Source organism: Podarcis filfolensis, assembly GCF_964270895.1.
Source record: "Podarcis filfolensis genome assembly, chromosome: 7".
Lineage (NCBI taxonomy): Eukaryota > Metazoa > Chordata > Lepidosauria > Squamata > Lacertidae > Podarcis > Podarcis filfolensis.
Window position 1 is genome coordinate 24,738,782 of NC_139603.1, and position 22,857 is coordinate 24,761,638.

A 22,857-nucleotide genomic window follows, 5' to 3' on the forward strand; every position below is an offset into this window, starting at 1 on the left:
GTATATGGTTGAGCATTGTTCTATCTGGAGATCTGGGAGTTATGCACTATTTATGAGGAATGGAAACGAGGTGGTAATAGTGGAAAACAAGACTATATTCAGAAAAAGTGCTGTTTTTGTTGAGTGGCTACTGTGTTTTTGTAGGTTATTCTAGCTTAGAATTATTAAAAGTCCATTCTCATTAAGGCCAGCATTTGTCACATTTCTGTAACTCATACTCTGCAGGCATGAACAGTATATAGTAGTTTACAATGCTGTAAAGTTGGGTTGTAATGGTTAGTAAATATTTGTAAGATTTCAGATGTATTGTGTTTGTGTCATTTAATGAGTAGCATACGTTCCCTTTTCTGTTTCTTTTAGACAATTTTCTTCTAGTATGCTACTGTCCGCTTTGACTCTGTCCCAGGACAGCTAGCAGCAGAATGATGTACTTGTGTAAATGCTTCTACAGCATTTACCGTGTTGGTCTGTAATTCAGGTGTACTTGACCAGAGCTAAAGACTATCTAAGAAGAATGTATGTGGAAGAAACTTCTTGTATTCCATATTTTGATTAGGGCATAACCTTTCAGATATTACTAATCAAAATTGCACTCATTCTAATTCTAACATGAAAAGTAAACTAAGCACTTGCATCCTTTGAGCTACTGAAATACAAGTGTTTACAAAAGTGAGGAGTTGTCTCTTTATCCCTCCCCATTTCTTGTTCACAGCAATCCAGCCTCATTTATTAAACCCCCAAGGCAGGCAGGCGGACACTTTTCTGCCCCCCTCCCCTTGTTCTAATCCTGACAATTACAGCTGAAGGGCTCCAAAGTTATATTCCAGGCTTAACAGAGTTAAGGGCACTGTAACAATTCTAGGGCTTGAGTTTCTTCAAGGACTTCAGAACATTTATAGTTTTGGGAAATGATGGGCTTAACTACTTCATATTCCTCAGACATGCCTCAGATAACAACTCCCAGCATGCAATAAGGAAATATAATTACTCCTCATATGCACAGTAGCTTAAAACAGAACCAGAGAAGTGGAAGTATTGACTCTAGCAAGGGAAATCAAGTCTGTTGTTGAATAATTAACCACTGAAAAAAGTTTGCATTGGAAAGCACATGATAATCTGCTGTTACTGTAGAATTATGTTTTCATCTTGAGAAACAAGGCTTTATTTAAAATCATTCCAGCTTAGTACTTCAAGAAGGACATTAGATTTTTACATAGTCATCATACCTAAATAGGATTGAATGTTTTAATTATTACTTTTTGTTCATCATATTATGCAGCCAGCTAATCATTTTACACTTCATTTTCATTGCAGCATCAAAAAAGGGTCGTAACTCTATGATAGACTAATTTTGGCTTATTGTAATCAAAGTTCTAGTCAAATAAAACTTTCTGGGTCCGTCCCACCACAAAAAAAAAAAAAAAAAACGCTTTCCAAACTGATTCAGTGCACCAAGTCCAGTATAAAACATTCCAAGAAGCTTAGGTTTCTTCTGAAAAGACTTTAAGTTCACTTAGGCATTGTCTGAAGGAGGATCAAATATTTGATTGATAATTTTTAACAAAATTGGGTGCTAAATAATTATAATGCAGTATCTCTTCACTAAAGTTCAGTAGTTGGTCCACAAACCCATAATGGCATTTTATGCAGAATTACAGAAGGACCGGAGGAGGAAGAGATGTAGAACCTGAGTCTCAGCGCATGCTTACCAATTTAATAACTAGGAAAGTCACTTTTTTTCTTGCAACCCAATCTTAACACTGGCATTATTGATTTTTCTGCCAAGTGATTTGCTCAGCTGAAGCCACAGCTAAAGCAGCGTATTTGTCTGGGGCAAGTAGCAGTTGTCCCAGCAATCGCTTGCAGTGTAGTAATAAGCTGAGTGGCAAATGCTTGGTCCATATGTTTATGATAAATCAATAAAAGAATAAAAAGGCAAATGCTTGGGCCTGCTTAACTTGTCAACTCCTTGCTCACAATGGTTGTAGGCTAAGGTTGGCAACCACAATAGTGTTGCACTATTTTTATCTAAGCAAAATGCAGCGCTTCACTTTGAATGCTGCCTCCTGATGGTGTGTGTGTGTGTGTGTGTGTGTGTGAACATACGGTATATAGGCTGGCAGTACACATCAAATTCAGCCCTACACACATGCTCTTCATAAATGTGTACACCTACTAGAAGATACACACAGATCGGCAGCAGTCATTTTAGTCTTTTGCACTCCCCTGATGTTTCTCCACAGCTGCTTGTTTCATGGTCACTCCCTCCTGATAAGCGGAAGAGAGCATTCACAGACAGACTTGTTTACAAGTCTATAAATTGCAGCATATTTCAGAAGATATCTGCTATTTATATTCCCTTAGTTGCAAATTATTAAATCAAGGGTGGAGAACTGCTGACCAACAGCCTCTTGTCCTTAGTCATGCTCATGCAGAAATTAGCAGCAGCAGCAGCCAAGAAAGCTCCTGTTCATGCTGATAGTACCTTTCCCCCCTATACTATATTTATGCATATGTAAGAGTGATTTTGAATAGGCAGTTTGGGAGATTTTTGCCTTCTCCATGCACTGCCAGACCCATGACCTCAAAAATCTCCTGTGTACCGCAATGAAACATGGAGAACATAAGCCATTTGAAAGAATGGAACATTTTGCTGCATGACAGATCTTCAGGAAAGACGAGGTGACTGAAAGAAGATGGATAGCCCACTGCTAGCTCTGACTCCGTCTACCTCTCGTATGTGGTCCCTGTGAGATTTCCCACTCCCAAAGGAATACAGACCCAGCACAAAAAGGTACCCCACCACAGTCTTAAAATAAAAGCACTTCGCACCTGTGTGCTGACAGAAGACTTGTGTCTACTGCAGTAATCAAATATCTTGCAAACTGAATGCATGTTAACATCTGTTTCAACTATATCAACATCAAATGGAGTCCCTACGTGATAAAGATAGCTTGTAAGTTTTCAGGAAGACAAAGTGTTGTGAAAATAAATTTTACTGCCAGTTTTGTTCGCATTCTTGGAAACTCTTGAAAGGTTGCTAATTTTCATTTCATTAAAATTACCAAATCTCCTTAGTGCCTTTTACTTCACATAATTTTCCTCAACTGATCAACATGTTATTTTTCTCGGATTTTAAGCAGTTACCTCTGGCATGAATAATAGCAGCAAGCCAGTGTAGAGTATAGGTGTGGAGTTCTGTGAAGTAATTTCAAAAAAACTTGTTCTACCTGTTGACCAGGAATATGGAAGTTTGGAGAGGCTGTGCAAGAGGCTGACTTAAGAAACAAGCTACAGCCAGGCCAAGGTGCAGAAAGAACAACTTAGTACAGATTATTACAGGAAATAGGAGAGATGGAGCAGAAGAGTAAACTGGCAATTTAGATGGAGAGCAATTTTGTGATTTCAGTGCATCCTGTTGATAGCAGCAGAATAATGATATCTTTAAAAAAATCTTTAATTTTTTAAATTTAGTTCTGTATTAAGACCTGTGTGATTACTTAACAATTATAAGACTATACAGCTCTTGCATTTACAATGGGCACATCCCATTAACTTCAGGGGCATTTACTCCTAAGTAAGTGTATATGATTACAGCTATAATACTCCCCCACTCCCTGAAATAGTGCTAATGGAAGTCTAATGGAATCTGTTCTGGAATTCCGTTCGACTTCTAAAACGTTTGGAAACCAAAGCACAACTTCTGATTGGCTGCAGGAAGCTCCTGTAGCCAATTGGAAGCCCCGGAAGCCCCATCAGACGTTTGGGTTCCAAAGAACGTTCACAGACCGAAACACACACTTCCGGTTTTGCAGCGTTCAGGAGCCAAAACGTTTGACTTGCAAGGCGTTGGAATCCAAGGTATGACCCTATTACTATAATGTGTTTTGTCTGTCCCTCAGTTTATGATTCTTTTCCAGTTTCCTGATAAAGTACTCCAGTTCTCCCACCCCCAGAGTGATGCATAAATAGTTCTTAGTAAAATATTACTAAAGAAAGGAAGTTGATATTTTGCATCTACTCTGTGCTCAGTGAAGTAAAAGAAGCAGATCTCCTTGAAGCCAGCCATGTAATCATTTAATTTTAAGTTTCTCATTTAGTTAGAGTCTAGTGTTTCTCAGACTTGGATCCCCAGCTGTTATTGGACTTAAACTCCCATCATCCCTAGCTAGCAGGACCAGTGGTCAGAGATGATGGGAGTTGTAGTCCAACATCAGCTGGGGACCCAAGTTTGAGAAACACTGAGCTAGACAAACCTTAGTGTGAAACATGCTAACTGCATAGTATAAAACAGTGTTTCAGACATTATAGTATAAAACACACTTACCGTATTAGCCAGAATATAAGCCACACTTTTTTCCCCAAATTCCGACCGTGAAGTTATAGTGCAGCTTATATTTGCAACCTTACGATATCGCTGCTGAAACAACTGCCCTAGGTCCGCGTTCCTGCCTTGCCTTCCAGTGCTGGGATGGAGAGCACCCCCCGCCTCCCAGGATGCCACCATGAGGGCCAGTGGGGGTGCAGCAATAAAGCAGGGGGAAGGCCGCCAGCAAAGCAGCGTGGCTACCCCACAGGAAGCAGCCCAGGAGCGCGGGAGAATGGTACCCATAGGATTTTCTTCTATGTTTGCCATTTATGGGTGTGAGTGCCTGCAGAATTTTAAGGTAGCGTCTTATATTCAGGTATTGTCTCCCCCCCCCTTGAATTTTAAAGGTGCGGCTTATTTGCAGGTGTGGCTTATATTTGGGCCAATACGGTACTGCAAAGAGATTTATTTCCCTACCTTTTTTAATTTCTTTACAGTTCTGTTAAACTGTTTCTAACTAGTTTTATGCAGGTGTTTCTCACTGTAGTAAGACAGCTCAGTTCCTTCTCCTGTTTCATGGCTTGGTTTAGAGTTACAATTCCTGTGCAGAATTGACTTTTCTTCTTTTTCGCATTTAAATAGGTTTCAAACTTATGTTGCAATTCTACACTTAGCGTGTTTTCTTTAACCGCTGAATTTGTGTATGTTTCAAACATGGGTGTAGTATAAGCAGCTTAAAAGGAAACATGCTGCTATTTGAGACATTCCTGTCCCCATATTTTTTCTTGCTGTATTATTCTTCCTCTTCCTGATCATTGGGGAAACTCCTCTTATTATTGTTAGATTTATATCCAGACCTTTTCAGCTGTCATAGATAGGTATTCGGCATAAACTCTTCTTTTCAGTGGAATTGTTACTATGCTTACAACACCTATCCTGTCTCTAAATTGACTTCTTTTCATTCCGTTCCCTGTCTAAATAGAAGATCATGCTCAAAGAGAACACATTTTTGTGGGAGAAAGTTGAGGCAAACAGGCAGTGAAACATTTTGTGGTAATGAGAGGAAAACAGGTATAACTTAAAGCTGGCACTGTGTTATGGGAAGATCATCCAGGGTACTGTTTAACTAGATTTTACTTGGAGTAGAACTATTGAAGTGAATAAACATGACTAATTTGACCACATTAATTTTCAGTAGGTCTACTCTGAGTAGAACTTTGTTGAATACCACCCAAAGCTTTTTTTAAGTCCTTTGCCATGTGTAGCCTCTCACTTCAGTTGGGGAACCCTTGTACAGGATGGGCAGAACAAAGAAAGCTCAAATGTTTCTTTAAATATTTTTAGATCGAGCTGGAAGCATTAGCACTCTTGACTCACTGGACTTTGCAAGATATTCAGATGATGGCAACAGGGAGACAGATGAACGGCTGGCTGGTGAGCAAAATTTCATATAAAATAAGCTATTGTATGTTGCTCAGTGAATTTTTATTTAGAAATAGTCTTTAGGTGTGTCACATTTATTTTTTAAAGTTATCTTTTAAGGACTTCCGGGTTGGCGCCATCGCCGAATGGCGGACTCCCTCCGAGCTCCGGAGGGAGTCTGCTCGGCAGGGGCTGGGTTCTACCGCACCGGCGATGCGGGGACCCTTAGAAACCACGGCCACGGAGGCCGTGGACATGGAGACTCGGCTTGCACCGTTAGCGCCCTCCCGACTCGTGAAGGAGCCTTTTTAAAGGCTACGGATCGGGTGCCGGGGAGAAGCGTGGTGCCTTGAGTTTTCTGCTTCCCCTGCTGAGCGAAGCCGCATGCCATCCGGCGGAGAGCGCTGACTTCTTCCATTGAAAATTCGGACTTTTCAACAACAACCCGTGAGTAAATTTGGAAACCGGGCTCAAAAGGAGGAAAAAAAATTTTTTTTTTTCGAATTGGATACGAGCGGGGGGGATCCAAAAAGGAAGTCAGTCCCCTCCCTATTGTAAACTTTCCAAAACAAGGACGGGGAAACCAAGACCCAAAAAGGCTTGCATTGCTGATAAAAATCCAAAATTTCACGATGGGGAACTACAAGAACTGTGCTGGAGGAGGAACTGGAGAAGGGAAACGCAACCCCCCCCCCTGGGAACCGGGGCGACTGAAGAGAGAGCCTGGTGAAAGGAGTCGGAGATTTTGACAGCTGTCAAAATAGCTGTCAAAGTCGAAAAGCGGAGTGGATTTTATTATGAGAACTTGGCTGGTTAAATTTGATACAATTTGCTACAACTTGTTAAAATTTGGATACAAAATGGCGAATATGGATAACAAATTGACTTTTGGATTAGAGGAAACAAAGTCACAACAATCCCCCTTGAGGAGCTTCGGGACATTACAAGGATTGGGAAAGTGGAAAAACACCAATGGAACTTTACAGGACTGGTTATCTTCTGGGAAAGCTGCAAAACGGAAATAACATCTCGTCTTCAGGGTGTTTTCTTTTTTGTTTTTTTAAAGGAGACAATAGATTTTTCTATTGAAGAAAGGAAGGGACTGAACGTAAGGTTTTGCCCCTGAATAACAACCATCCCTGCAGACTTACCAAACTTTCGAATTACAACGTTTTAGCAGCGGAACAAAGGGAAATTAGACTACAACCTGGAAAGAACAATGGAGGGAGTTCTATTACAGTTTTATTAAAGACTGAAGTTAAAGTTTTGAAAAATAATGATAATAATAATAATTTTGATTTTCAAAAAAATTTATTTTTAATTTTAAAAAGAAATAGCCAGCAAGGAGTTGGGGAAAAGTTGTGATTTATGGCCTTAAGAATTCCAGGCAGACACTAGGGGTTGATGGTCAGGGGGAAATTAAACCGGAGACAGGGGGGGGAGAACTAAAACTCCAAAGGCTTGCCAACTTTGTTATTTTTTGCTGAATTGGTCTATTATTCATTATATTTTTTTTTATTTTCTACCTTTTCTGTTTCTATTATCTGGGGTGCTTCTTTTATTAAAAAATGGAAATTGTGGAATGACATGGGGTGGGTCTTGGGGAAAGAACACTGGGTTTTTTTTCTTTTTTTTTATTATTATTAAGGGTAAAACAAATTAAGTTTCAATTTGAATGGGGAACTTGTTTGGCCAACAATATGAAAGGGGAATATGGTAGGGGTTGGGGAAGGGGGGAGTCCCGTAAAGTGATATTTTTTGTATTTTTGAAAAATTTTAATAAATATTATTTAAAAAAAAAAAAATAAAGTTATCTTTTAAGTAATGCTTTGTAAAGTTTCTAGTAATGTGGAATATTTTTGAATGGTTTATTAAATTTGTAACATTACCTCTTTGGCTAGTTGATTTATTTATTTTTAATACAAAGAAACTGTTCTTTAAAAAAGTCCCATTGATCCATTTTATGCTTTATGTCTTTTTCTGTCACTGTAATAATTGTCACAAAGCAATAGCATTTGAAGTCAACCTGAAGACAACTACTGCATCTAGTTTTGTAAGGAACAAAATGCTGTTGAGAGACACAAATCCTTTTAAATATAAAACCTTTTGAATGGCTGTTTATGTTTCTGCTAAATGGTTTCCTTATTGGTCCAGAAAGACTAGTGTGAACAGGCTGACTAGCAGTGTACTGTGTTGTACAATTCTAAATGAAATAGGTTAGAAGTTGTGATAATATTCAAATATAAAAAATGTTAAAAGTTGATTTCCTTAAAACTGATAGTGAAGACAAAAGCCTTATATGATCAACCTTCTAGCGTAATACTTTCGGGGTTGAATATTGCATTTAAAAAGATTGTCAGCATTCCAGAATTATCATATTTTTCCATGTATAAATGATGTTTTTTGCTTTAAAAATTTAGGCAAAAATTGGGGGTCATCTTATACATGGATTGTGAATGCACAGGCGTTTGGCCCCAGGCACTGGTATGGGCGGCCTGGGCTCAGGCTCTTAAAATATGGTAACCCTAACTTTGGACAACCTCCGCAAAAAAGTTCAACAACTTTGGGCGACCTCCCACTCCCAAAAGCTCAAAGTTGTTCTGTTTGATGCTTAAATTATTGATTTCTTAATTTTAGGTTCAAAAAAAGGGGGGTCATCAGTCTTATACATGGGGTCATCTTATACATGGCAAAATATGGTATACTTCTTGGGTTGAATGTTGCAGTGTCATGCTGTTTTATCTTGAACTTGCCAAACATTAAGAGCCACAGAAGAATGGGTTTTGTCTTGATAAAAAGATCTTAGTGGTTGTGTAACAACTGGTTGCCTGTCTTCTGCAATAGTTTTGTTACCTCACATGCTTTAGAAAAAGAAAAGTGAGGGGACTTTAATTTCTTCACAGCTCCACGGAGAAATCGCTGCCCTGGTTTAGCTATCACACTGAACTATGATTTAGGTTGACATCCAAACTAGGCTAGTGGATTCTCCACTGGGCCATGGAGAATGAGCTACAGGAAGCCTCCAGCTCCTCCCACCCTTCCATCTCTGGCACAGTTGTCAGAAAGGGTTTGGAAACGGTGGCTGCTGCTTTGCTGGCTATGGTTGGTTTGCAACGAAACAATTTAAAAACCTGTGGTGAGTCAGAATTGCTCTCAGGGTACCGGCATAACATCTGCTTACCTGGATGGGGTTGGGGGCAGGGCATAGTCAGGGTTGCAATATGCTGCTCCTGGCCAGCCCTAACCCAGCCTGGTAAGCAGCAATGATGCCAATGTTGAGATGGTAAGCTGCAGTGATGCCAGTATGGTTCACCTCACCACATGTTCCATATCTGCTGTTGGCAGAGATTACGCCTTTCCCCCTAAGGTGGTTATGCTTATTGTGAAGACTTGACGTGCTATAAATTCCAGGGAGGTAGCTGTGTTATTTTAGCTACAACAGATTTAACAGTCTCCTGTGGACACCTTTAAAGGCATGTGACTGGAACCAGAGAAGCACATGGGGAAGTCCAGCGGATAGAGGAGCCCCCTGAAGCAGCATGAATATTAGAGGCAGGAGCAGGGAATGGGTGCAGACCGGAGGCTTGTGCTAGCAGATGCACTTTCTGCTCACACAAGAGACCATCTGGATCCCAGCCTAACATATTTATTGCAGCAAGAGTGTTTTTGGGTTACATCCAACTTGATCAGTTGAATTTTCAGAAGCTAATGGAGAAATAAACATATTAGTCAAAGCTGGAACAAAACTCTATTGTTTTTGATTCTGCTAAAGTCAGGGCTGCAGTTATGAAGTCATTATTATCAATGGGGGGAGTCTAGTCACTGTCATATTTTTATCTGAAAAGAATGAAAATAGCTCTTTAAATTGTAATAAAAACAATGACTTGTTTTTTAATAGAATATGTGGGTTGGAACCAGACAAAGTTAGTTGTGCTTTAGCTTGCCCCATCGGAATCTAACTTTAGGGTGCAATCCTATAACACCTTCCTGGGAGTAAGTCTCATTGAACTCAGTGCTTGATTCTGAGTAGACATGTATAGGATTGTCCTGTTAGTCTGGAGCCAACCACCTGTTTTTATTTCAGCCAGTCATGCTTGATATATTGTTGAATATCTATAATACATATATATGCTAGCTGGATTAAAATGTTAAATGTCTGAAGAGAAACCATGCAGCAGAGTAAACTGTTTTAATGGTAAAATTAAGTACACAATGTTAAGTTACACTGGTTGTTTAGTGTATTTCAGAGCTGTTAATTAGATAATAGAAAGACTTTGCCGTCTGACATGGGTTTATGTGATATGGTTTTTCTGGCTTTCTGTGCCCTTGGTGATATGTCTTGCTGTTGAACATTAGTTTCCTTACTGGAATTCCTGAGCTTCTCTACAATTTGTGTTCTTGCTATCTTTTTTTGAACATTTTTATCATCATGTTGCAGGGCATTTCTGATCTGCAATTGTTCTGTAACAAACTATTTTTATATCTTTTAAAGGAAGAACCTTTTAATTTAAACTCAATTCATCTACAAGTTGAGTAACTTTTCAAAAAGCCAAGGTTATAACCAAATTGTGCTAATGCTGGCTGCTTCTACAGAATTAATTTATTAATCAGTAGAAAGTCTCAACATTGTTTTCAGACTTTGTTGCACAGAAATATTTGCAGATCAGCATTGCTGATTCCTACAGATTTTTTTCACTTTCTCATCAGATCCTCAGTTGTGCTTTCGTAGTTCTGCAGTAAAGTTCTGTGCATCAAACAAGTTCTTTCCATGTAGTAGATGTGATGTACTCTAACTACCCATTCTGTTTTTAAAGAAGAAAAATGCAAACTGAGTGAATCTTTTTCCCATACACACTTACTACCAACATATTACACAAATTCATCCATAAAATACAGTTATCGCCATACGTTATCCAGGGGTGAAAGGCTCCAAGAAAACAGCACCTGCTTTTTTGGTACAACCTAGGTTATTCCAATATAAAGATTTTTAAGTAATTACCTAAAAAATACAGGACTGTAGTCAACTAGGTTTTACCCAGAGTAGGCCCATTGAAGTTAATGGAACTAACTTAAATATGTTCATTAATTTCAGTGGCTACAAATTAGTTGAATACCACCTATAATTTCCCCCAGATTATTATATGTTGATAGCGTTAAATGTTAATTACAAATGTCCAAAGTGAATTCTAACCCCTTAACTCAATCAATGTAAGTTCCAGTTCTGAGATATTTGATAAATTGGATCTACTTACATATTGTTCAAAGTGCTGTGGCAGAAAGCAATTCATAAATGTTAAATTATCTCATCTTGTCTAAATGATGGAACAAATGTTTTGTTTGGAAAATTATTAAATGTGTCTCTAGCAAAATTTAAAGTGGTGTAAGGAGTAGAACCAGCCCACTGATAAGCTGCTCCAAAAAACATCATGCCACATAGAAAAACATAGAGCTGCCTCCAGTAGCTGTAAAAATGTAGATTATAACCTGTGTAGTTGCTGATAATTCCATTTTGTTGATGAAAGTTGTATTTCAAATTCATCCCAGTCCCTCAAAGCAAGTCACGCTCATCTTCACACTTCTCTTTTTCAACTTTAAAGTATTAGTCGTCATTAATGCCTTGTAAGGAAAATCTTTCAAGCTTTCCAAAGTGGTACAATATTCTGCTTAAAGCCTATAGCATTCCTTGTCAGACAGCTTAAGTTATTCATTAAGGTTAGACTTTAATTATGGAAAATGTTCACCAGTTTGCTTCAGTCTAACTCTGCTGCATGCGTTCATGAGTTCCATAAAGATTGCATGCTTTGTCTTTAATACAAATTGTATTTTATTTTCACACCCATCCTTGCTTTTTTATATTTCATTTTTGTTTCCCTATTCTTGGTTGGATGCCTGTGTATGTTTAATCCAAATCCTTGTCCAGTCCTGGAGTTTGAACTACGGAAAGCAAAGGAGACCATTCAGGCCCTCCGAGCCAACCTGACTCAGGCTGCAGGTGGTGTACATAAACCTTTTCCTTAGTTTTTTTTTTTTTCATTTTGACAAAATAGCAGTAGGTGATGCCTCACAAAATGGAGAATAATAATTTTTTATATATTGCTGTTTGCAGAAAATGAAGTTCCTTTGCAGGAACGGAGAAATTACAAATCAAGTCCTGAAATTCAGGTGGGTAGTTTGGACGGGGGGGGGGGGAAGACACCCTATTATTTGCTGTTATCGTCTACCAGCAGTTAGCCAATAGCCTTTTTTATAATAAAAAAGCAATATTTATATACTCCTTGATTGCAGTAAAACTTGTAGGTGGTGTGGGGGCTGTTTGCCTGTAGATAGATATAGATAGATAAATAGATACATACATACATACATACATACATACATACATACATAGACAGACAGACACACTACACAATTAGCTTGTTGAGTACACCGTGTAAACTACTCTGTGATATCTAGACATGACTGAGCTGCTATCTTAATACATAAGATAATGATAGAATAAATATTCTAATGAGAGTATTTACATCTCTTACATAACTTCCTTCTTTTTCCTAGGAACCAATTAAACCTCTTGAAAAAAGAGCTCTAAACTTCTTAGTCAATGAATTTTTATTAAAGAACAGCTACAAGCTTACTTCAATAACTTTTTCAGATGAAAGTGATGATCAGGTAAGTTTGAATAATAATTCCGTTACAGCTTGTCTTTTCCCCACTTACCTTTCCAAGCACTTGATAATTCTTGAGCCTAGTTTCCAAACAATATTTGTGTAGTGACTCATATGTAGGAGAGACTGGTGCAGGGTTATTGTTTTGGTCATAGCAGGAAATAGTAAACCACAAATGGAGGCCCACAACAAAATACGTCTATCACCAGCTCCTGACAGTGGTGCTCCCCCTTCAGGGCTGCAGCCAACTTGGAACATGAACTTTGTAGTGCTGTTCAGAACTCATAGAGGGAGATAAGTCTTCAGGAGGAGCAGGTGTTCACCCCCTCACTCCTAAAATATTCCATTGCTATGCTGTTAAGTGCTGAAAGGTTCAGGTGTGGATCTGGCTGCCAGCCTGGGACTTCTTTAGAGCACAGAGAGAGGTTTCTAGAGAAGGAGAAGAAAGATGAGAAAGGCCACCTTCCCTGATTAGCCTGGGAAGAAGACATTTTTGTGGTTTTTTAACTTGGTGGCACCCATCTCTGTAACCTTAGAACCCAGGGGGTGGGGGAGATTTGCAGGTGAAATCGTCCTTTTTTTTCTTTTCTCATTCCTGAAACCTCCCTATAGACTTGGGGCAGCCATACCCAGCTAGCTGGTACAAGGCCAGAGTTCAGGTATTATAACACTTCTTTGGGCTTCTCTGTCAATCTCCAACTTTACTGTCTGGTGACCTTTTATGGGGCCTGATGGCCACTGCTCCCTCTAATTCTGGAGCCATATCTGGTCAAGTTTTTCAGCTCGCCCTCTGTCTTCCACTCAGCAATTTCCCCCCTCCTTTTTTGGCAAATGTTGACATGGTCTCTTGCTTCTTACTGGAGATTTCCCCCTAAGGTGCCAGGATCCTGTCTGCCATGCTGATTTTTGCTTAGAAAGGGGATTTCCACAGCATGGCTTATTTTGGGGTTCAGTTTAAGAGTCTGGCTGTCTGGTCCATGTTGGACATCTGTTTCCTTCAACCCTCCCCCATCTGTCTTATTTTTCCAGTCTGTTGCATCTCAGAAGTCATATAGCTCCTGTCTTCAGCCTTCTGAAAGGAACACCAAGCTTGCGCATACACACACAGGCATGCGCATGCTTATGTCTAACCAAGGTCAACTCATAACAATACTTGACGGGATGAGAAGGGAAGTTAACAATTAATCTTCTGCTTTTACACTTCTAAAGGATTTTGAATTATGGGATGACGTAGGACTGAACATTCCAAAGCCTCCAGACTTGCTACAACTCTACCGTGACTTTGGGAACCACCAAGTAACTGCAAAAGATGTTGTAGATGTAGCAGTTGGCCCGGAAGAGGATGAATTTGACGCAACCACTCCTATCCTAGAGAACATTCCTATATTTGGAACACCAGAATCTATAGAGGTAGGCAAATATCATTCACTTTTGTCAGTTTAAAGCCTGCTACCAAAATGCAGTTTGATAAATTATTTCCTTCCCCACCCCTTTATGTTTTTCCCCGCTTTAGCAATGTGTAATGGTGCAGAAATTGGAAGATCAAATTAATGTGTTAAGCACCGAGAAGTGGTCTCTGCTGGAACAAATACGAAGGCTTGAAAGGTATATCCTCCAGCATTGTAGACTATGTGCTTTTTAGAAAATGGGAAGTTACTTGGCATTTTATAGTCTCAGAAAAGACGGATGGCACAGATAAATAAATGAATCACTTAAATGCTCAGTAGTCACCTCAGTTACAACATAAATGGTAAACAATTCAATATTTACTTGACTTTGTAACTTCTTGTGTCTTGTTGATCTTAATGGCACAGTTAAGCGTGCCCAACTTTGTTTCATTTGTGCCCTAAATTGCATTGAATAGGCCAGACATTGAATTATGCTGCTTAAGAAACCACTTTGCTTACCAATGTGGTTTAGTTGCTATTTTCAAGCTAACAGCTTTCAATACCATCAACCATTGTATCCTAGAACACAAAGCCCCAGGGAGCCTTCCCACAGCAGCTGGTCAGAAGGAGGAATGATTACTGTTCCTTACTTATAAGCTCTTATGGCAAATTTATTCCAGTAGAAAACTGCTAAGTTTTATTCCTATGAAGTGTAACTAAGGTTTGTTCTATGCCTTGTAGCTTGTGGTTTATCTGGGAGAGTTAAACCATGAGCCTGGTTTCAGACCATGGCTTAGCTCAGCAGTACAGATAAATAACCAGGGAGGAGGAAAGTGACCATGGTCTTGTATTTAGGAGTCCTTGCATTTGCTCATTTGGGTTAAGCCATGACTTGGCTTAGCATTACATATGAACAAGGGTGCTACATGCTCCCTTCAGTATGATTTTTATCATGGAAAAATGGGGTTTTAATGGCTACAGAAGGGTTGCGGAGTCTGTGGTCCTCCGAAGGTTAGATTCCAATTCCCAGATTGGGAATTATAACACAACATTTGGAGGAGTTCCCTATTCCTAGGTTTAATAAATAATTTTAGAAAACCTTCCAGTTTCAGTTCCTAAGTTTCTGAAATAGGCTTTGTATATGACCTGGAACAGATTTGGAAAACCTGTTAATATATATTTTAGGTTACTGGAAGTGGTTTACTTACTAACTTGTTTCTTAATTCCAATCCTTTATGTCCTGCCTCCCTCTTTTCAGTGAGATAGAGTACTTAAGAAATGAAAAAACTCCTGTTCCAGTGATATTCGATTCAATCCAGTCATCTTTAGCTCAAGTGCCTCTCACAGTCCCAGACGATAACGGGAGATATTTAGATATCCAGAGTTCGCTTAATGACGGTCAACATGGTGACACTGAAGAGAAAAGGCCTCCTAAAGAAGATATGAGAATTTCTTTTCCTTTGAAGGAGAGAGAAAAGCTTCCATCTTGTCCTCCATCAAATAAAGCTGCCATACACTTCGATAAACCCAATAGGTTAGTGGCTTATTCTTTTCCAAGAAAAAGAATACCAATATTGTAAGATTCTTTTAATGTTTCACTTGCTGCACAGGGGCAGATTTAACAAGTTTGTGAGGGATCTGAATTTTTAGTGCACACCCCCTAAGCATTTGGGTTTCCCCCCTTCTGACATGGGAAACTGCCATGCGTGAAGCTAACAGTATTTCTCCTGCCTACCTTCCAAGTGCTGACCTGAGCACTCATGCTCCTGCATTGTGTGTCCAACTTGCTTGCATTCGTACCATTTAAGCACTGTTTGACCGTGGTGGTCATTAAAATAAAATAAAAAGGCTCATGGTTCACTTCTCCAGCCATGGAAACTGCTGCTGCAGGATTAAAAGATGGGGCTCTAGTTGCATAAACACTTCATTCCTGCATGTACATATTGCTTCTTTGATCACAGGTCAGAGATTTGAACCCCAGCCACCGCCACCACCCCTATTAAAACAGATGGTTATGCCTGCTGCAAGTATGTTGAGGCCCTAGCTTTGAGATGAAAGGTGGTTTGTTTGACATTTGGATGCAGCCCCAATGAGGCTGTCTCGTGTTCCTTTTGTTCTTCCATCTTGTCCAGGTACCTTCAGACCTTTTCAGACCCAGGTTCCACGTTTAACCCAAACATGCATTTGGGGATCCAGTTCTTAAGTCTTTTACCATATATTTGCATGGTGATGGTGCTCCTGTTGTGACCCCCTTGGGATCAGGCGATGACCCGCTAGTGGGTCGTGACCCACCAGTTAGACCAGTGATCTAGTCCATATAACATCATGAGCTTATAGATACTGATGCTCATCTTTTACCTCAAGAAAATGTGCAGTCACACTATAGGTTTTCATGCCTTACTAGTAATGTTCATGTATAGCATTTTTAAAAGACTTTATTATATGTGTTTCTCACCCTGAGCCTCAAAATAATAGTTTTGAATATGCTTTAAGTGGGACTTGATAATGAGCTTTCTTTTTGAAATGAATAATTTACTCATAAGCAATTTGAGATACCTTCTTGAAATCAGGACTGCTTCCTGAACGCTCTTTGTAAAAACCCATATTTGAAAATTGCTACATTTGTATCAAAAGACTGAAATATAATTGGCTCAGAATATTAACAAAGTCAGTTTCCCCATTTGGTTTGTAGTAGGCAGATAACCATTTCTATCCAACATTGTAGGATCTGAGGATTTTGATTCTTCCCCCCTCCCTAGTACATTACATGCAAGCATAATTAGGGTGGCATTTTAGTAAAATCCATTTGAATCTTAATCCTAGTTTACATGAATTACGAATGGTTCTTGTTTCCATTTTGGAACGTTCTGTTGCATTGAGAAACATAACTTTCATCTTTTCAACAGACATATGTAACACCCCCTTCCCCTAGTAAAATGCCTTTGTAAGTTGGGTTGGGTTGCACTGTAAGAAGAAAAGCGCAATATGAAATTTATAAACAAGACAGGTAATTCAAAAGATAGCAGTTGTTAATTACACTTTCCTTCTTGGTAACTTGTCCAAGCTCAGTGTACTTCTCTTTGTTGGGATGTAAATGAAATAATCAAGAAATAGATAAAACTGAAATGTTGTTGCTGTTTTTTATTTTAAAAATCTGTTTACATCAGTGGGCAAGCTTTTGGTTTCTCGTGGAAACTAGTTTTCTCAGTCGAGTAATATAATCTGTATGATAGTGTAGGAGTAACATTTGAGAAGTTTTTGGCTAATCTGTAAAGCAGTTTAGAATTCTAGCAGCATGTACACACACACACACACACACACACACACACACACACTGTGTTCTGTAGCTGTCACTTGTGAGTCAAAGAGGCATGCTACTAATATCAGTTATCCAACTGTCTTCTATTTCTCCCCACACCCCAACTACTGCAGGAAGCTGTCACATGCGTTCCATCAAGCATTGCTGTCTTTCTGTCAAATGTCAGCAGAGAGCCGTTTGGGATCAGAGGTATATGTCCTTTTTGGAAAATGTTAAATCTTGATGAGTCGTAACATCCAGGCTGAGGAGACCATCTTGCTGAATTTTTAATACTCCAGCAGACTTCTGGCCCGTTGCTTATGTAGCTCCGTAGAGGAGATTTTAGAACCTTTGGACTGGTTATTACCTTTGGCAGCCACACCAAGTAGCCTCAACAAGTGCCATTGTTGAAATGGGGGTGGCTCCAGTTGTATTACTCAGATGGAGTTATACTGCTCCTCATGTGTTAGCCTACACAGATAACCTTTGTGTCTTTTGGTTTCAAGACGTTTAAAATGAGCATGTCAATCCAGTATCCTGTTGTGTGCTGATTTCTGGGACGGAAACCAAGACGTGACTGATTTCTTAATTTACCTTAAGAATTGCACAAATGCCATTGCAGAATATTATTTCTTTTTCTTTCTTTTTTTAAATCAAAATTGCACTTCCAGGTGTCCCGAATTGCTGATAGTGAAAAAAGCGTCATGCTGATGCTTGGGCGTTGCTTGCCGCATATCGTTCCTAATGTCCTGCTTGCAAAGAGAGAGGTGAGAAGTCCAGACATTTTTATTTCAATTTTATGCAACATTTCTGTTTATTGAGAAGTTAGTAGTGTTTATTATGTTGAAGTCGATTACTTGCAATCATCTTATTACTTTTGTGCATGCATCTCTGCTCCTAGAGAATGGTTGTGCACCTCTGCCAGGTGAGTTTAGCAAAACAGCATGATATCCTACTCTTTGTCCTTTTGCTTAAGATCCTTGATGGCACTCTGCAGGGCTGTTATTGTGAGTCCATCTGTTTTGCCCTTCAGTTTGCTTACTTGTGTTAGCTAAACCCACTTCTAGTGCTTCTGTGTGTCAAAGCAGAGTTATAATATTGAATTGGGGTGAATTAGCCTCTTAACATCGATGAGAATTATATATGTATCATTTAAAACAATACATATATAATTAACAGAGGTTCTCAAGGCAGCTTACAATATGTTTAAAATATGGTGAAACAATCAGGACGTTAGAACCTAACTAGATAGGAATTCTTTATCCAAGTTACCATTGACATGGCTTGCAACTGTTGGCTCCCAGCGACAGGCATAAGAGGTCCAGGGGGTGGAAAGAAGGCAAAGATTAAAAGATGCTCCCCAGTCGCTTGATTCATCTGGCACTGAACATCTGGACCACAGCAGATTTCAAGGGGAAGGGGGAATACTTCTGCACTAGAATTCATTGCGAAAAGAGCCAAACATTAGGAGTCCCTTGTAAGGGAAGTAAGTTATATAGCTTTATTTCTTGTAAAGCAGAATATATGCTGGTAAAAAGCAAATAGAGCTACAAATATTGTTGTGCCTATACAACTTTTACAAGAAGAATGTCCTTAGAATTGAATAGCATTTGGCAGAAGCAGCTCACCCAGCAGGACAGAGCTGCAACATAAACTTCCCGGCCGTGGAGACACTGCTGCTTACTGGGTGGTAGGAATCAGAGAAGCTGGTACAATCTGAGCGCACCAACAGAGCCAGTCTGGTGTACTGTCAACAAGCAGGCTGCCTCACCCTTTTCCCTCCTGGTAAGCAGCAGCAACGCCACTTCTGGAAAGCTAGGCATTGTGCCTTTCCTCCATTGGGCAAGGCACTTCCAGTGTTTGGGATTCAAGGGTTGATATGCTGTCACTTTTACAATGTAGATTATAATGCAGGGATAGGAAACCTGGTGCCTTCCAGATGTTGTGGGACTCCAGTTCCCATCATCCCCAGCCAGCATGGCCTATGATCAGGGATGATGGAAGTTAGAGTCCAACACCTGGTGGGGAGCAGGTTCACCGTACCTGCCGTGATGTGAGTCACATCATACTAACAGGATGATTCTTCTTGTAGGTCCTTTTAGTGGTCTGGGATTTGGCCCTTATTGACAGAACTTTCTAATGCATATTATAAAGAATGACGTGAGCTGAAGACGAGGCAGTTGTGTGTGTTTTGTTTTTGGTTAGGAACTGCTTTTCCAGCCAGCTTGGCTTTACCTATTAATCTAGAGAAATAGTCATGCGATTGGCATTTTAGCCCTTGGGGGCTGTATGAAAAGGCAACCAAGTCAAGAAATGTGTACTGATCCCTCTGTTACAATGACTTAGCAACCTCCATGTGTCTATAAACTTTTCATTAGATACATTGAAATTCTACAATTGCATGCAGCATTTAAGTCTATAAACTGTATACCTTATGGACTAAACTAATGATTCTGTTTAAGTTGTGATAGAAAAACAACTGTGTAAGATGTGTTCCAGGATCAGTTACTAATTTCTGACTCTTGCCGTTTGGCTTGGCGGGGTGCTACTTGAGCTTCTCTTTGCAGCTCCTAGTTACACTTGGAGTTAGTGTAAGATTTCTGCAGCCTACCTCCTGCTTACTTTTCCCTTGCAAAATTTGTGGAAATAATAATAACTACATAAACATTCAAGTTACTATCTGTGTTTTAGATATGAAATGTCTTACATTAGAACCTTGTGCTTGCATGTAAACTTTTTTTTAAAAAAAGTAAAATATATTTGGCAAAATGCTGAATTTAGAAGAAAAGAAATACTAATGTTTTGTGTTGGAGCCTACTTGTGCACAAACATGAGGCCCATATTTTTATTTCAGTTTCCCTCATTTGGCATAATTTCAACAAATAATACACCTTCTGTTTTTATATTACACTCCAATACTAATTGTTGTGTATATAAACATGCGTACATTATGTGAGTGAACGATTGAATAACTAGGTTCTTAATGTTTACTTTTCCTGGATTAGTTACATGCCTGAGAAAGTCAGAGCAATGTTGAGTTTATTGCAATATAGTACCCATTTCAAAACATACCACATGGGTATACTGCTTCAAAGTTCAACAGAATATGAATAATATGACAATATATGTTAGGTTGTTTCTGATTTCATGAGAAGCAGAATGGTATTTTTTATATTATTAATTGTATAGATCAATATATTTACAGGGATCTGGTCACAGGGAGCAAAAGTAGCATGGAACTAGTTCTGTGAATTCCATAGGACTTTAAGGCAATGGCTTAAGGCAAAGACATGGACTCCCATGTTGTCTGAACCTGGGTTTAGCTCTCTCCAGACGAACCATGAGCTGCAACCAAGATTTGTCCAATACTGTATGGTTATGGTTTTCCAGGACAGCTAAACTGTGAGCCCAGGCTCAGATGACATACTAAGCTGAAGTGTGACTTAGCTCAGCACAGCAGCAAAACAATCAGAAAGGAGCAAAGCGGCTGTGATCTCCTTTCCCAGAAAGAAACCTCACATTCACACTAAGCCATGGTTCATGACGTGTGACTCAGACCAAAGAATAGTTAAAGCGTTACAGCTTTGTGTAAATAGTTATTTAAGAAGTTGTTCAGACGGGTGCTTTACTAAATTGAATGGTCCATCTAGGTGCAATCTTGGATTTGTCGATACTGTATCAGAAAACCTGTTTTGGTGGTTTGGGCCATTATCTTCTGGCACGTGAGCAGCATTGTGGAAGAAAAGAAAACACCCCTAGATTATTCATGTTTTGCCTTTAGAGCAAAGTGGATTGTGGAATTATTAGTTCTTCTGGCGAGGAATTTTGCAGTGTGTTGTAGTTAGAGAACCTGAGGAGACAGAGGCAAATGAGAAGATTGTAGGTATGGCCGAGGAAGTCTTCATCACATAATAGACAATGTACTTGAGGTAAAGCTTACAGAAGAAAAACACTTCATTCCTTTGGGAAACATTGTATTCTTTCCCAGTAAAGTCAAGTAAAGGTAAAGGGACCCCTGACCATTAGGACAAGTCGTGGCCCACTCTGGGGTTGCGGCGCTCATCTTGCTTTATTGGCCAAGGGAGCCGGCGTACAGCTTCTGGGTCATGTGGCCAGCATGACTAAGCCACTTCTGGCGAACCAGAGCAGCGCATGGAAACGCCATTTACCTTCCTGCCGGAGCAGTACCTATTTATCTACTTGCACTTTAACATGCTTTCGAACTGCTAGGTTGGCAGAAGCAGGGACCAAGCAACAGGAGCTCACCCCATTGCAGGGATTCGAACCGCCAACCTTCTGATCGGCAAGTCCTAGGCTCTGTGGTTTAATCCACAGCGCCACCCGCGTCCCTTAATGAAGCCTTCATAGTTCACCACTTAAATTAAAGCCTCTTTTCTTGACCGTTTGAAACCTATAGTTTTCATGTTATCAGAGTTATTTATTTCATTCTTTTTTTCCAAGAAACTGGGAAAGAAAAGCGAAGTACTACATAGTGCCTGAAACCTGGGTTGTGGGGCGCTGAAACACAATTCCTCGTCGCATTTGTGCCGCGGTGCCCGACAGATCTCCTGGCTCGTGCGGCACCAAAGCAGGCGCGTCTAGGGCTGCTCCTGGCAGTGGCAGGGGACAGCGGGAGGCTTGGGGCCACAAATGCAGAGCTGTTCATTGTGCTGCTCCAACTTCTTAAACAGCTTTGCCACTTCGGCGGCAGTGTGGCTACAGAACCACCCGCGACCCTCTCGCTTCCCGAGGCAGCGGCAGGAGTGATCCTGCTGCCCCCACCTTCTCCTCCTATTCTCCCTCCCTCTGTCGGGCAAAGCCTCCCTTTCTTCCCCTTCCCTAAGGGGGAAGTTTTGCTGATGAGTGAGAGGTGAGGTTTCGCTTCCCCACCCAGCCATGTAGAGGGATGGGGAGAGGGGAAGCTTCGCCTAACAGAGGGAGGGAGGATAGGAGGAAGAGAAGGCGGTGGCATCAGGATCGCTCCTGCTGCTGCCCTGTGGAGTGACAGGGTTGTTTGGGTCTGCAGGGTTGTTTGGAGCTACAAGCAGCTCCGCATTTGCTGCACCGATGGGGCTACGGGCAACAGCCCCAAGCGGTGCCTCGGCAGCATCCACAGTGGCGCAGGGTCTGGCAGGGGGATTTCTGCAGCCTCGCCGCCCTTCGCCCTCACCCACCCTCCCCTTACAGACCAGGCAGGCAGGAAGCCAGCTGAGACGCGGCTCTCTTTGAAGTTCAGCTTCAGCGATCTCTTTAACGTGGGGCTGGCAGGGAGCAGTTCCGCCACTGCCACCCTCAGCTCCAGCAGTGGCAATTTGAATCGAAATCTTAGGCGCAGTGTACTGCGACAAGAGCTCAGAAAATGCTTGCAATAGTAAAACTCCCTATCGCAGAATGCGCCCGTTACTATCGGAGTTTCATACATATTTTAAATAGAAATTCTGTTAAAGTACTTATTATGCGCATGCACTTCAGACATTCCAGCTTCATGAATAAACCGCCAGCCAGATCTTTAGACCTAAAATCCCAAAGGACTCAATCCGTATCCTTCTTAGCAGATTGACAGTCTTGCATTTTCCAGCCTAAGCAAGCCACTGAGAACTGCTTCCAGGTAAGGCTGCCTAGGAGTGCAACACACTTAGTTCAGCTATATGCTATCTCTTTCTTGGAAGGATTATTATTTACTTAAAGCCTTTTGTTCAGTCTACATGTAGTGTAAAGGTAAAGGGACCCCTGACCATTAGGTCCAGTCGTGACCGACTCTGGGGTTGCAGCGCTCATCTC

The 22,857-nt window shown here is 40.4% G+C and overlaps 1 protein-coding gene and 1 long non-coding RNA gene across 5 annotated transcripts in view; one reads left to right on the forward strand and one right to left on the reverse strand.

The window, feature by feature from the left end:
- The window catches only part of RELCH (RAB11 binding and LisH domain, coiled-coil and HEAT repeat containing), a 63,132-nt gene that overhangs the window by 5,734 nt on the left and 34,541 nt on the right, over positions 1–22,857 (forward strand). For 3 of the 4 annotated variants that reach the window (XR_014550581.1, XM_083623711.1, XM_083623712.1), the window contains exons 2-10: positions 5,654–5,743; positions 11,652–11,723; positions 11,838–11,893; positions 12,281–12,394; positions 13,600–13,800; positions 13,904–13,995; positions 15,037–15,312; positions 17,211–17,286; positions 17,748–17,843. Coding sequence is in view for 3 of the 4 variants with exons in the window: in XM_083623711.1 (XP_083479837.1) it covers positions 5,654–5,743; positions 11,652–11,723; positions 11,838–11,893; positions 12,281–12,394; positions 13,600–13,800; positions 13,904–13,995; positions 15,037–15,312; positions 17,211–17,286; positions 17,748–17,843 (1,073 nt within the window). In the remaining variant the exon portion in view is untranslated. The remainder of the gene's footprint in view (positions 1–5,653; positions 5,744–11,651; positions 11,724–11,837; positions 11,894–12,280; positions 12,395–13,599; positions 13,801–13,903; positions 13,996–15,036; positions 15,313–17,210; positions 17,287–17,747; positions 17,844–22,857) is intronic. The other variant, XM_083623713.1, reaches the window with a different exon arrangement.
- On the reverse strand, positions 1,770–4,787 carry LOC310767308. The gene is made up of 2 exons (XR_014550863.1): positions 4,226–4,787; positions 1,770–4,107 (listed from the first exon to the last, which is right to left on the reverse strand). It is a non-coding gene; the product is annotated as an uncharacterized lncRNA (long non-coding RNA).